At 38.6% G+C, this 13,123-nt stretch overlaps 2 protein-coding genes across 3 annotated transcripts; both read left to right on the forward strand.

Moving 5' to 3' along the window:
• The first annotated feature begins 585 nt into the window (after window positions 1-585).
• Window positions 586-4,345, forward strand: LOC149393101 (uncharacterized). Its single transcript, XM_089617904.1, has 3 exons — window positions 586-1,229; window positions 4,073-4,229; window positions 4,310-4,345. Exons 1-3 carry the CDS (start codon window positions 586-588, stop codon window positions 4,343-4,345), a joined length of 837 nt encoding a protein of 278 aa, XP_089474030.1.
• Window positions 4,346-11,397: 7,052 nt separating this feature from the next.
• LOC149393102 (uncharacterized) lies at window positions 11,398-13,112 on the forward strand. Of its 2 annotated transcripts, XM_089617779.1 has the most exons (6): window positions 11,398-11,429; window positions 11,590-11,643; window positions 11,737-11,916; window positions 12,090-12,209; window positions 12,333-12,466; window positions 12,979-13,112. In XM_089617779.1, exons 3-6 carry the CDS (start codon window positions 11,797-11,799, stop codon window positions 13,073-13,075), a joined length of 471 nt encoding a protein of 156 aa, XP_089473905.1. In that variant the 5' UTR covers window positions 11,398-11,429; window positions 11,590-11,643; window positions 11,737-11,796; the 3' UTR covers window positions 13,076-13,112. The 2 variants fall into 2 exon arrangements, with proteins under 2 accessions (XP_089473905.1, XP_089473906.1); XM_089617780.1 differs by lacking the exon at window positions 11,590-11,643.
• The last annotated feature ends 11 nt before the right edge of the window (window positions 13,113-13,123 follow it).

Below are 13,123 nucleotides of genomic sequence, written 5' to 3' on the forward strand. Positions count from 1 at the left end.
CTCATGGAACAATTCAAGCAATTCACTCTAACACGAATCCCTTGGGGTGAAAATACCTCCGCAGACGCTTTAGCCGCATTAGCATCCACTTCGGATCCAGACCTGAAAAGAGTTATACCAGTCGAGACAATCAAGCAACCTTCTATAGCTACCACCATCGCAGTGGTAGTAACTATAGAAGGGGGAGATTGGAGAGATGAAATCATGCACTACATCACCACTGGTACAACCCCGACTGAAAAAATGGCGAAACACAAACTCATACTACGAATTGCAAGATTTTGCATGATAAGCGAAAACCTGTTCAAAAGAAGTTTCGCAGGACCATACCTCGGATGTGTTGGATTGGCCGAATCTAAACAAATCCTCGAAGACGTACACGCGGGGGAATGAGGAAACCATGCGGGTGGAAGAACACTCGCCATAAAAATAAAACGACAGGGCTACTTCTGGCCCACAATGTTAGCCGATTGCGAGGCGCACTCACGCCATTGCGACCGGTGCCAACGACACGCCCCTAACATAAAATGACCCGCGGAAGAGCTGTCCTCTATCTCGGCTCCATATCCATTCATGAAATGGTCTATGGACATCGTGGGACCAATTTCAGTCTCCCCAGGCAGACTAAGATTCCTCTTAATCTTGACAGATGATTTTTCAAAATGGGAGGAAGCAGGCGCATTCGTCCTAGTAAAAGACGTCAACGTGGAGGCCTTGATCTGGAAAAACATAATCTGTCGGCATGGGACGCCTCACAAAATCGTGGCAGACAACGGCTCACAATTTATATCTAAAAGACTAAGAAAATTTTGCTACAACAACAACATTGAGCTGAGAATGTCAACACCATGGTATCCTCAGGGAAACGGACATACTAAAGCAGCAAATAAGACCATCGTGAACTCCATAAAGAAAAGATTGACGGCTGAGAAAAGACGATGGGTGGAAGAGCTACCAGGCGTGCTATGGGCCTACCGGACTAGCCCGCGGAGGCCGACTGGGGAAACCCCATTTTTCCTAACACATGGAGTCGAATCAGTCATCCCGATCGAACACCAAGTGCAGACTCTTAGAGTAATACACGCCCATGAAGATGAACAAAAGAACCAGCAGTCACTATGTGACGCATTGGATTTCATAGACGAAAAACGGGAGCTAGCGTTAACACGACTATCCCAATACAAACAGTCTATCGCTAGGTTCTATAACAAGAACCTCAATCCAAGAAGGTTCGAGATAGGAGACCTAGTTCTCCGAAAAATATTCCAGAACACTGCCGAGGCAAACGCTGAAAAACTTGGTGCGAACTAGGAATGCCCCTATAAGTTCACCAAAGTAGCACACCCTGGGGTCTATAAACTCGAAACGGTCAATCAAGTCCCCGTTTTAAGATCATGGAACGTGATCAACCTAAAAAAATACTATCGCTAACCTGGTAAGAATCGAACTACGTCCGACTTGATCCCTTGATAAGGGTACGTAGGCAGCCTTTCTTTGGTAGACGTACCGTCCCCAACCTCTTAGAACTCTCAAACCTCCTTTTGACAAATAAAAGGCAAAAAAAATAATAATAGAAAAAAAAAGGTTCTGAGCTACGGAGCTCGCACCTCGGCCAACAATCCCGACCCCAGATTAGGCCAGCAGTGCAAATACCTCACGACGCCTGTGGTAAGATCCGACATCTCACATCATCATTCCTGTAAAACACCTGAATTAGAGGTCGCACTATGACAAGTTCGACCTCGTCCAAGAGTCTTAAGGGAAACTTTTTAGATCTCTGACGATCTAAAAGACTTAACAAAATCTTGGTTAAATTCATTTGTTTACTTCGGCTTTAAATCTAAAGGGAAACGTTTTGGGTCACCGGAAATCCGAAAGACTTGATAGATTTTAAACAAAAGCCACTGCAAGACTTTGACCTAAGGGAAACGTTTTAGATTTACGACGATCTAAAAGACTTAGCAAATTCTTTAAAAATTCTCATACGACTTCAGCATAAAATCTTAAGGGAAACATTTTGGATCGGTTCTATCACGCCCCGGGAAAGTGGGGTGTGATTATTGAATATAAAATAAACTAATAAACTTTACATAACTATCCCACGGTGCATACTCAGCTATTTACTTTACAAGTCCAAAGATAAAAGAAAGAAAACGAAAAATAAAACCAACCTTCGACACTTGATAATCTATCCAGTGAAAACCTTCAAACTCTCGACCACACTTAATCCCGAGGTCTTTCTAACCCTTCTCCTTCTCACATTCTGATTATAAGAAAAATTTGAGGAAATAGGGGTGAGTCTGAGGCTTAGTAGGTGCTATAGTAATGGTTTGATTTTTAAAAAGATTTTCGAAAATAATATTTACTTAATAATAATACTACTCTTGTCACGTGTAAATCACCATACACGTACAAGTATACCTCGCAGAAAAGTAAACGTGCATTGAATGATGAGATATGCAAATGCAAAATGCGATTTTTATGCTGGTGGCCTGCCACCGCCTGCCCACATAACCCGTGGCAGTCCTCTGATCAGAATGGTGCACTCTCCACACCCTTTTATATATACGCATGCATTCTCCGCTTCGTATATATAAGTATCCGGCTATCCCAGGCCAATAAAGAAAAATATTATATTTATATTTTTCAAATAAGGGATATATGTATAATATCGAAAATATTCTCAACTTCATGATCAGATATCCTGAGATGAAGTTCCGCCACATTTTCTAAGAACGGTTTAGGTTTCGTGGCACGTTCACAACCATTTTCATTTCGAAAATAATATATACTTGAGGCCAAACCATAAAATCAGGAAAGAAGGGTTATAATAACCTACCTCGAGAGTAAGCGTCGATGTCACTCTTCCACGAGACGTTCGCTCGTCTTGTGAACCTGAACGTTCACTAATACCGAGAATCCAGATGTTCACTTACTCCGTGAACCCTCTAAACGACCTTCAGTCTTGGGTCCTATCACGGTAAATCAAACCGATCCTGAATCAGAATCCTACGAGTAATCCATAATACTCAAACTCTAACGTACGATTTACAAATCGTAGAACCTAAAGACATATCCACTATAAGGAATCCAAGTTCTCGGAATAAAACTTCAAACGATACGAGAAAGCTTAAACTCGAACAAAAACTACGTTCAGACTCAAAACCGAGAAATAATCTTAATAAGCAAGCCTCGTTCTTCTCTTTTCCGAATTCCAAAGGAAATATTCAAACTTATTGCTACGCTCGAGCAAACGAGAAATCAAAGTCGAGTTTCAACTTCTAAAACCCATAAACGAGCTTCATGAAAATAATAAGCTCATTTATAAAAACAACGTACATTTGAACCTTAAATAACTTAAAACGTTTAACGTACAACTCGGAACGACTTAAAATTAAAATATAACGGCGTCTTAATCTAGAATAATTGTACAAAATAACTTAACGTCGCAATTACAAAATTATAAAAACGATAACTCGTTAAATCTAGACGAACACTTCGCGAGTCTTCGAGCCTAAACCGAAACGTTGTTATTCACCCGGTCTCGGTCTCGCCTCGTCGACGCTCACGCGATAGCTCCGTCGTTTCTCGGTCACGCCCTCGCCGTCCTGAACTCGTTGTTTTGGGCTCTACATAGCCCACCTATACCGTACCTAGACCCTTGATAACAAAACTCAAACGAAACAAACTCATCAACCATATCAACAATCCAAAATATAAACGTGTTTCCGACTCATCACCGAATATCGAACCGAAACGAAACATCAATTCAACCTATCGATCTTAGATCATCATCAATAACAAGTCCAGACTAACAACAACAACAACACAGACACAAACACACGGCCAAATAACAATATACACGGCCAAGACAAAAACCCACGGTCAACTTGTCAAAATCCAAAGCAAATTCGTCCAAAATCAATAACAATCACAAATTCGGGTATAAACTTATCCAAGAATCATCAATCTCGTTCACAACCAAAAACCCCCAAATTTGCATTTCAAACCCTAGAGTCATCAATTCCAACTCGGGTTTGATTTACTTACCCAAATCTTTTTGTGAATTCAGACTTTCTTGGTGGGTGTCCTTCTCTCCCGGCGGTTCTTTCTCGGGCGGCGGCCACGGCGAGCTTGCGGCGGTGGTGCTCTGCTCGGCCGAGACGCGCGCGGTGGCTCGGTGCTGTGTAGTGCGCGAGGAAGAGCTGAGGAAGAAGAAGAAGAAGAAGGTGAGGGAAGGATGATGGTGATGATTGGTTGATTCACTTGGTTTGTGATGTTTTTTTTTTCTTTTTCTTCGTTCTTGCAGGTGCCAAGCGAAAATGAAGAGAAGAAGAAGAAATGAATCGAAGAAGAAGAAAAGGAAAAGGAGAAGAAGAGTGTAGAAGAATTTCTTCAAATTCTTGCGAATAAATCCCTCTTAACTCCACCGCTTGTAAACCAACCCCAACTCAAGCTTTTTATTTCAATTGAGTCCAGAAAACCTTACAATCACGTCCTTGTCACAAAATTTTGTGACTTCAACCATAATCGATCGAACTTTTAATTAAATGATTCAAACCGAGAATTTTCTCGTCCATTCTCGATTAACTCAAATATATTCAAGGTTCTCGGAAATAACTCTCATCCTTGAGAATTTATTTTCTTAAATTAAATTCCGGAATATCTCCTCGGAAAGTAATTTATTATACGAAACAAACTCGATAAATCCTTTATTTCATTCCGAGATTTCTCCTTACCTTAATATATTTCAAATCCAAAAATACTGGAAATACTTCTTAGAAAATTAATCACATAATTTTCTCGTCCTTTTGATGTACTTAATTTACAACATTAAGCTTAAATTTCGAGTCGCTACAGCTCTCCCCTCTTTAGAGAAATTTCGTCCCGAAATTTAAGATCCAACTGGGCACATGGAATAAGTATGGATAGTTTTCCATCATATCGCTTTCCAGTTCCCAGGTCGCTTCTTCGCTTCCATGATGAGTCCACAAAACCTTCACCAACGGAATCTCATGGTTACGAAGACTCTTCATCTTTCTATCGACAACCTTGGTTGGAACTTCATCGTAAGTGACATCCTCTTGAATCGGTACATCTTCGAGTTGAACGATAGCTGTAGGATTAGGTTCGCTCTTCCGAAGCATTGACACATGAAAAACATCGTGCACAAAAGCTAACTCTGGGGGTAGAGCAAGTCCATAAGCCACAAGACCTCTACTCGTACAGTAATCTGAAAAGGTCCTACATATCGAGGAGATAATTTCCCTTTCTTTCCAAAGCGGGAAATACCGTTACGTGGAGATACTTTCAAAAGTACGTAGTCTCCTACCTCAAATTCGAGTGGCTTTCGTCTCTTATCAGCATAGCTCTTCTGTCGACTCTGAGCTGTCTTCAATCGCTGGTGAATGATCGTTATCTTCTCATTAGTTTCTTCAATGATCGTAGCTCCTGTTTGAACACGATCTTCTGGTTAAATCCAACACAGATGAGATCTACACGGTCTTCCATATAGAGCTTCAAAAGGAGCCATGCTTATGTTGGACTGAAAACTATTATTGTATGCGAACTCTGCAAATGAGAGATTATCTTCCATTTGGTACCAGTTCGATTTGGCGAGCTTGGGCACCTTCGGGAGCGCCATGTTGGACCAGGTGAGCTGGCGCAGAAACCCCGTCGATGAGTAGATGTCGTCACACAACATGTGGTCTTGTGCATAATGAAAATTGACGACATGCTTCTTCTTGCGAGAAGAAGCCGGGGCGGTCCCAGCTCGGCCGCTACTCCGCGAGGCTCTACTACCCTCGGCAACGGCCTTGCCTTTGTCAGCTCGGGCCACTGCGGCTGCGGGAGCTTCGATAGAAGGCTCCTCCTCGCCCCCTTCAGAAAGTTCCGGGATTTGGTCTCTTTTCTTATTCTCTCCTTCCTCGGGCGCTCCGCCCTCAGGAACTTGGCCCGCCGACGTCTTCCTCTTCTTAGGCGCGGCCACGACCTCGGCGCCTTCAGTGGCGTGCTCCTCGTCGACAACATGAGGAGCGGACTCGGGGGCTTCGGCACCCAAAATGACCTCGGGCGAAGTCAAAGTCGTCTCGGGCGCTTCGCCTGAATTCATCAGAATTACCGGGATTGAAGACGCCAGCCTGATCCTCGTCACTTTGACGTCAGGGTCAGCAATAGGCACCGATTGCGCCGGAGTCGAAGTAGAGGCAACACCCCCTTCTTGTTTTTTCTTGCCTCGTAACCACTGATCGGGGTGTTCATATTATCCTATACGTCTAAAATAAAAAATAAATAAAAATAAATAAATAAAAGAGAGAAAGAAGAAAAAGACTTGGCAAAATAAGCCTATATGTATTTGACAGAAAGGATGAACTCGACGTGTGTCGAACCTACCTTCTTCAAAACCTTCCTAAAAAACGGTCGGAGGGTTTGGCCAAAGTTTGGCCGAAATAAACCTGTACGATGTAAAGCTCAACCACTCTACACAACTCTCTTGCAACTTCGAAAGTTTTTTGGCGAACTCTTCTCCTTGAGAGGGCGCCCTGATCTTTCCTGAAAAACAAAGTAAAAAGGATAACGTCAGTACACTTTGCTAACTCCAAAAAAGAATAAAGATAAAAGAATGAATCCAAGAATACTCGGCGAGCTCGCCCACTTCAACGAGAAAGAACGAGCTCGGTTCCCGAGGGAATACTCGTTGACGGCGAAGTAAAAATACCGCCTCCCCCAGTACTTGTCTTTCGAATGAAGGCCAGAGATCACTCCCTTGCCCGCGGCCTTCGAATGATAGAAACATTTCGGATCATGTTTTGAGTTCGCCTTGACAACACAAAGACAGACTAAATCCATCAATGTGAGTTCGACTTTTTCTTTGTGGGCCACAACTATCAGACCTATCACCATCCTAACAAAGTTCGGACACATCTGAGGCAGGGTCAACCCGAGAGCCTCGACAAATTCGAACATGGGAGGATGTATTGGAAATCTGAGCCTACATTCTTCTAACCAGATCTCGTATATATAATACAAACCCTCCACAATGGTATCGGCAGTGGCTCTGGGATGAGGAAGAAGGATTTTGATTTCTGGGGGTATTTGGTATCTCTCTCAAATTCCCCTCAAATGGAGAGAGATCATAGTAGAAGGTAGGAGAATGTCTTCATTTCCTAAGGGTTGAGATCCCGATGGACGAACTCCTGAGCTCGACATCTAATCTAGGGTTTTGAAGGACAAAATGTCTAAAATATGAATTTGTTTGAGTTCGCCGGTCGAACTGAGAACAAAAAGGAGTCGAAGTCTAAAAAAATTCAAAGAACTTAGAGAGAGAACTCGAGTTCGAACTTAGAGAGAGAACTCGAGTTTGAAGTAGATAAGAAAAAAGAAAGAATTACCTTTTACCGCAAATGAAAAGAATATAAATGAGAGGAAGTGACTCTTCGGCACGCTTATTTATACGTCTTTACATTTAGCCGAATCCCGTGAAAATCTAATGATTTCGAATAAAATAAAATCAAATCGAAAATATTCCCTCGATATCTTCAAAGATATCAACAGACGCTCACGACTCTTCAACGTCGACTTTTGAAGTACAATCATATCGCGCCACGTGTTAATGAGAGGAATCTCCACGCAACACCACGTGTCAATATATATATATATATATATATATATATATATATATATATATATATATATATAATACTTTCCCTCCATAAATTCGAGACAGTTTGAATTCTCCGCGGTAAATATTTTTAAAATATTCGGAATATTTTGGAAATATTTAGGGGCTAATCGTGGGGGTATGAAATTCTTAAAGAAAATAATATATTATTTATTGGGCCTTGGTTCGGCCAAAGCCCAATAAATGATTCAGCCCGGCTCTGGGCAGGAAGCCCACGCCCAGGTCGTCGAAGAGAACAGATCATCCGTGTCGAACCAGTCAAGTAGCGAAGTCGTGGTCAAGCTGAAATCTCGCCAAGAAGACCGGATCTTAGAATTAATTAACCTGTGACGAGGCGAGGATGTGCTGATCAACACGTGTCAAAGAGATGGATTCAAGATTGTTAATCCTTTTAAGTAAACCATGAATTATTTGAACTGACATTTTACACATCTCGGGATCAACCCAAATCAATATACCACAACCTCTATCGTCGGGACTCTGCTAACAAAATAAGGACACGAAATCAGTAACCCAAAACAACAACGAAGACGAGAATATGGGAAATATGAATTACCTTGTATCTTGAACACCCATAAAAACGCCGACCAGGATGATCACCTTTCCACGCCGTCCGCAGAACACACGCCATCTTGTATCGACACCGTGGCCTCTGCTTGTCATCGGAATGGCCATCGTCGACTACGTCAGAGAAATTACTCGTGGAAGACGACGCCATTGACGAACATCAGAGAAATAAGCTTGGATTATGGTTTTGTTTCGGGAAGAAGGTTTTTTTTTTCGCGATCTAGAGTTCAGCCCAAATCGTGATTGAGTTTTGATTTGGGATTTTCGATTTAAGTTCTTTCTTCTATTTATTATTCAAGCTTTTAGATTTTAGTTTTCAATTTCTTTTTCACTTCAAATAAACTAAGTCAGGGGTAAAATCATAATTCCACCAATAAAGCCTTTAAAATCATGCCACATCATCAAACCGTTATAATTTAACGTCCAAATACTGACGGAAGTGGCACGTTGTAACACGTGTCTAAGTTCTAAGATTAGTTCTGCAACAATTCCGAGTCCAGGGGGTGAAATAAAATCGAGGTACGAGTCCAGGGGGTAAAAAAAGGATTTCCTAATTATTATGTATCAACGTGCGAGGCATATTACTTGTAATATATATTAAAAAGACCAATAATAAAATATAAAAGTGCATCATTAGCTATTATAAAAGTACACCATCGTCTGATAAAAAAAAGAAAAGAACACTATCGTGATTCGTGTATATAACTATATTATTATTATTATTATTATTATTATTATTATTATTATTATTGTTATTGTTGTTGTTGTTGTTGTTGTTGTTGTTGTTGTTGTTGTGTTTTTGCTTCAAATTATTATTATTATTAGGATCCATTAGGAAAATAGCCAATTTAAATGTTTGATATTGCTAAATAGCCAACGTTTGGTAAATCTTAGCTAAATAGTCATTTTCATGTATTTACAGACGTAAATCTTTGATAAATAGCCACCTATATATATATAAGACCACATCATTATTTACGGCTATTTACAAAAGATTTATAAAACGTTGACTATTTAACAATGTCAAACGTTTAAATTGGCTATTTTTTCTAATTTTTTGTTATTATTATTATTACTTGTATAGTAACTACTGATAGAAAGTGTACAATTAAAAGTGGGATCAAACTGTCCAAACCTATTCTCTGACTTCCTTCTCTTCATCTTCTTCATATTAATGTATAACAGAAAAAAAATTCTTCAAACCACCATTAATATTGAAGGTCTAAACTTTTAAACTTATTTGCGATTCTCGATCTGGATATGAGTTTTAAGCTTTTTCAAAAATCAATCTTCTTCTTCTTCGGCGATTATAAGGCAAATGGCTTTCTTTTCTTGCGAATTTTCCGAAAATGTGACGATTTTTTTTTTTTTTTTTTACTTTTTTTAAAGCGTTGAGTTAAACAAAAAAATGACGATTGTCATTAGAAAAAACGACTTGTCGTTTCGACGACAACCGAACGACAACTAACGATGAAACGAAAAATGTAACATTCGTCGGCCGCTACGGCATTGGCAGCGCGGCATTTATAACCTTACGTTTATGGGTTATAGATAAATAACATATTAAAAATAAAATGGATTAATAAAATAGTAAAGTTCATCTAAAATTAATGGAATAATTATAACGTATATAATTCAATAAATATTTTTGTCCTAGAGATTAAATTTGTATAAAAATGATAAATTATTCATAAAAATTGTCAATTATTGAATGTAGAAAGCCGTTCAATAATTGTCCATTTTTTTCCCCATATTATTTATTTATTTATTAAATATTACGTCTTTTTCTATAGTAAGTTATGTATTCATTTTGAAATACACTCAGCTCAAAAAATAAAGTATTTTTCAGAAAAAATTATAATAAATGAACGGATGTGTTTTGGCTGCGTAAAACATGACTATTTATAGCCAAATATGAGTTACAATTCCATGATCAGGAAATGTGGCACCACGATCTCCACAACTCATGACACTCTCTCTATTTATCTTTATTGTCTCTCACGCCTAAAGGTGACAAAAGGGCTTTACCAGACCGGTCCGGCCCTTCTTCTTCAAGCTCAAACAAGGCCCGGGTTCAGGCACGACCCAAATCTTTTTTATTGGAGGGCCGGACCGGGTCGGGCCTAAAAATATGACCTTAGGCCCAAACGAGGACCAAGCCCTCGACCATCGGAGCCCAAGGCCGGGCCAAAGATTGAAAATGGATTAAGTTGGGCCTCAAAAAACCCAAATTATAACCATAATAAAATAATATGCAAATATTTTTTAAAATTCAAATAAATACAATTTTAATCAAAACAACAAATATGTTAGTAAAAAAACATTAATATCATTAACATAAAATTAAATTTATTTGTCAAAAGTACTTTTTTATACATAAAAACATTAATTTCAAACAAAAAAACTACTATTATTTTATTTAAAAAAGATTTGGCCCGAATCGGGCTTAATTAGGATTCGAGCCAGGTCCGAGTTGGGCTTTTTTGAAGGTCCGAGCCGGGCGGGGCTTGAGGGCTTATACCCAAATCCAGTCCAAGCATTTCATCAAGCCCAAGTAGTCATTCCTCTATATCCGAGGATGATTTTTTGGTCTAAATGTTTTTAATTGGTAAAAGTTTTATCTCAAATATAATATTCTGTAGAAATTGTTCATGGTAGCCGTTTTTTGTATTTTACCACAAGAGTAGCGTGTTTAATGGTTTTTACCGCGAAAATGATGTTATGAAGTTGTAATTTTATTTATTTATTTATTGGTGTTTATAAGTTGCTTACTTTTGTTCGACTCTATTTAAGTTAATTATGTTTAAATTTTATTTATAAAGAAAATAACAGTTTACTAAATCGTTATTTTTAAAAGATTTAAAATGACCAATGTTTTTAAAATTTTAGAAACTAAAACGTTATTTTCATAATTTTCGCAAAGTTTTCCATTAAAAGACAAACTCCTGACGTTCCAGCCCAGACCAAGCCCTCAGCTGACCGAGTAAGGATGCATTCACGTGATTTCATCGACCCACGTGGTTAGTCAAGGACCAGCCTCAGTAAAAAAAAAAAAAATCTAACAAAGAACACAGTAAAATTCATGTAGTTGTAAGAAGAATTGGATTGCCACAAAGCTAGAGTACTCTCGAAATGTTTATATTGTTGATCAAAGCATTTGGAAGATGTGAAAACTGAATTGGTAATCTTCTTCGAGCAAATGCTAATGATTCTCTTTTTTTGTCCGTTTTTATATTTATTGCTGTGTACCCTTGAATGAACTTTCTTGCTATTTCATATCGTTAAAATGTTTTTATTATTATTTTATCTTAGTACACATTTAGCTGCTGCTGTTTTTGAAGGGTACTCGGTTGCCTTGACATATTCCTACACGTCAAATGTACAAATTTTCAAACGTAATAAAAAATATTGTACTTCTGATAATATAAACCATTGTGCCTTTAGTCCCAATATGATGAGAAGGAACTTATCAGAATAACTATTGGCAGTCTGAGAAGTGTGGATCTCAAGAGGGTTGGGAGTAGATATTTCCATTTCTTGTGGAGACAATGGAAACAGCTATAAAGACATGGCATGAAACTTCAAAGGTCGACCCTAGAGTATACTTTCTTCTTGATAAGATAATGACAGACACTGATAAATATGCTCCGGCTGTGTATATTGACAAGGTAATTCCCAATTTGCTCCCCATTTTTTTCTCCCTGTTAATTGTGTTGCAGGTAATGAGAACACATTAGCGGATACATCATTTTCATTTTACGATCCTTGTGGAAAAGATGAAATGTTAACTTGTTTTTTTATTTTTGTGTTTATTTGTTTATATTTTTTGTTTTTTACACAGGCCTTTGAATCACCGCATACACATGGGAATTGTTTCTCGTTTCAGAGGCAGTATGCAAATGATTCTTTCTCCAGAGCGGCTTGCTTGGTGACCCCAAAAAGTATCATGGCTTATCCGCAGGTAATTTTCTAGGTCTTGACTTAAATGCAAACTGTAGTGCCGTAATGTGAATCATTTATATTATGTTTGTGCCATTTTCCACACTCACATAGAGATCGAATGAGTGGTTTCCTTTATTTGTAGGTTTGGAAAGGTCAAGGAGTAAGGAAGTGGAAACATGGGCAGAGCGATGGTTTCTTTGTTCAGTTTGAGTCACCTTTTCTTCGGAAGCTGTGGTTTATCTCTACTTCCAGCGAACATGGCAGAACATTGTGCAGGTACTTAATCCTTCTGAATATCTATTCGAAACTTCCCTTGCTCTATAATATAATGAACATAGACACGCTTTTACGCTAAAATTTCTAAAATTCATTTTCATCCAGATTTTCTGTTTCCTAAAGTAATCAGAAGTAACTGTTGTTGCAGAACCTGAAAAGAAGTATATATATACGTAGGTAGTAATATATAGAACAACAAAGAGTTTTGGTGCTGTGTAAAGTCACAACTTTTCTGAGTTTCTTTTACTGCTATTTATAAACAAAAAACAAGCGTACAAAGATGATAAAAAATCATGGTGTTAGTGGCCCTATATTCTTGGCCATGATCCTAAATACTTGGTCGATTAGAAACGTTCACAGTTTGAACGTGTATTATTTGCTGAACAAATAAAATTCTGATTAAAATATATCCACGTGTACGAGATTAACCAACAGTAACTACTATACTATCTTAATTCGTTCATACTTGAATGCATTTTTCTTTTAAATCTAAATTTTGTTTTCTTTTCTAGGGATCCTGAAGGATTAGACATCGGTGCTCATGAAGTACTACCACGTCTGTTCAAAGAGAAGTCTTTTAGATGTTCTGAGCTGGAAGCAGGAAATTAGCCAGCATGAGATGCTATGGGAATGGGATAATGTTAAAAGAGAATAGCT

Source organism: Urtica dioica, chromosome 6 (genome assembly GCF_054948205.1).
Source record: "Urtica dioica subsp. dioica isolate 48M chromosome 6, U.dioica_male_clone48M_v1_H2, whole genome shotgun sequence".
Classification (NCBI taxonomy): Eukaryota; Viridiplantae; Streptophyta; class Magnoliopsida; order Rosales; family Urticaceae; genus Urtica; species Urtica dioica.

Excerpts from the sequence above, each read along its gene's own strand:
- LOC149393101 (XM_089617904.1), top strand. The coding sequence starts at position 586 with ATGGACATCGTGGGACCAATTTCAGTCTCCCCAGGCAGACTAAGATTC. Across the intron at positions 1,230-4,072 it reads AAGAACCTCAATCCAAGAAG|ACTTTCTTGGTGGGTGTCCT; the intron begins GTTCGAGATAGG and ends TTGTGAATTCAG. Across the intron at positions 4,230-4,309 it reads GGAAGAAGAAGAAGAAGAAG|GTGCCAAGCGAAAATGAAGA; the intron begins GTGAGGGAAGGA and ends TCGTTCTTGCAG.
- LOC149393102 (XM_089617779.1), top strand. The coding sequence starts at position 11,797 with ATGGAAACAGCTATAAAGACATGGCATGAAACTTCAAAGGTCGACCCT. Across the intron at positions 11,917-12,089 it reads CGGCTGTGTATATTGACAAG|GCCTTTGAATCACCGCATAC; the intron begins GTAATTCCCAAT and ends TTTTTTACACAG. Across the intron at positions 12,210-12,332 it reads GTATCATGGCTTATCCGCAG|GTTTGGAAAGGTCAAGGAGT; the intron begins GTAATTTTCTAG and ends CTTTATTTGTAG.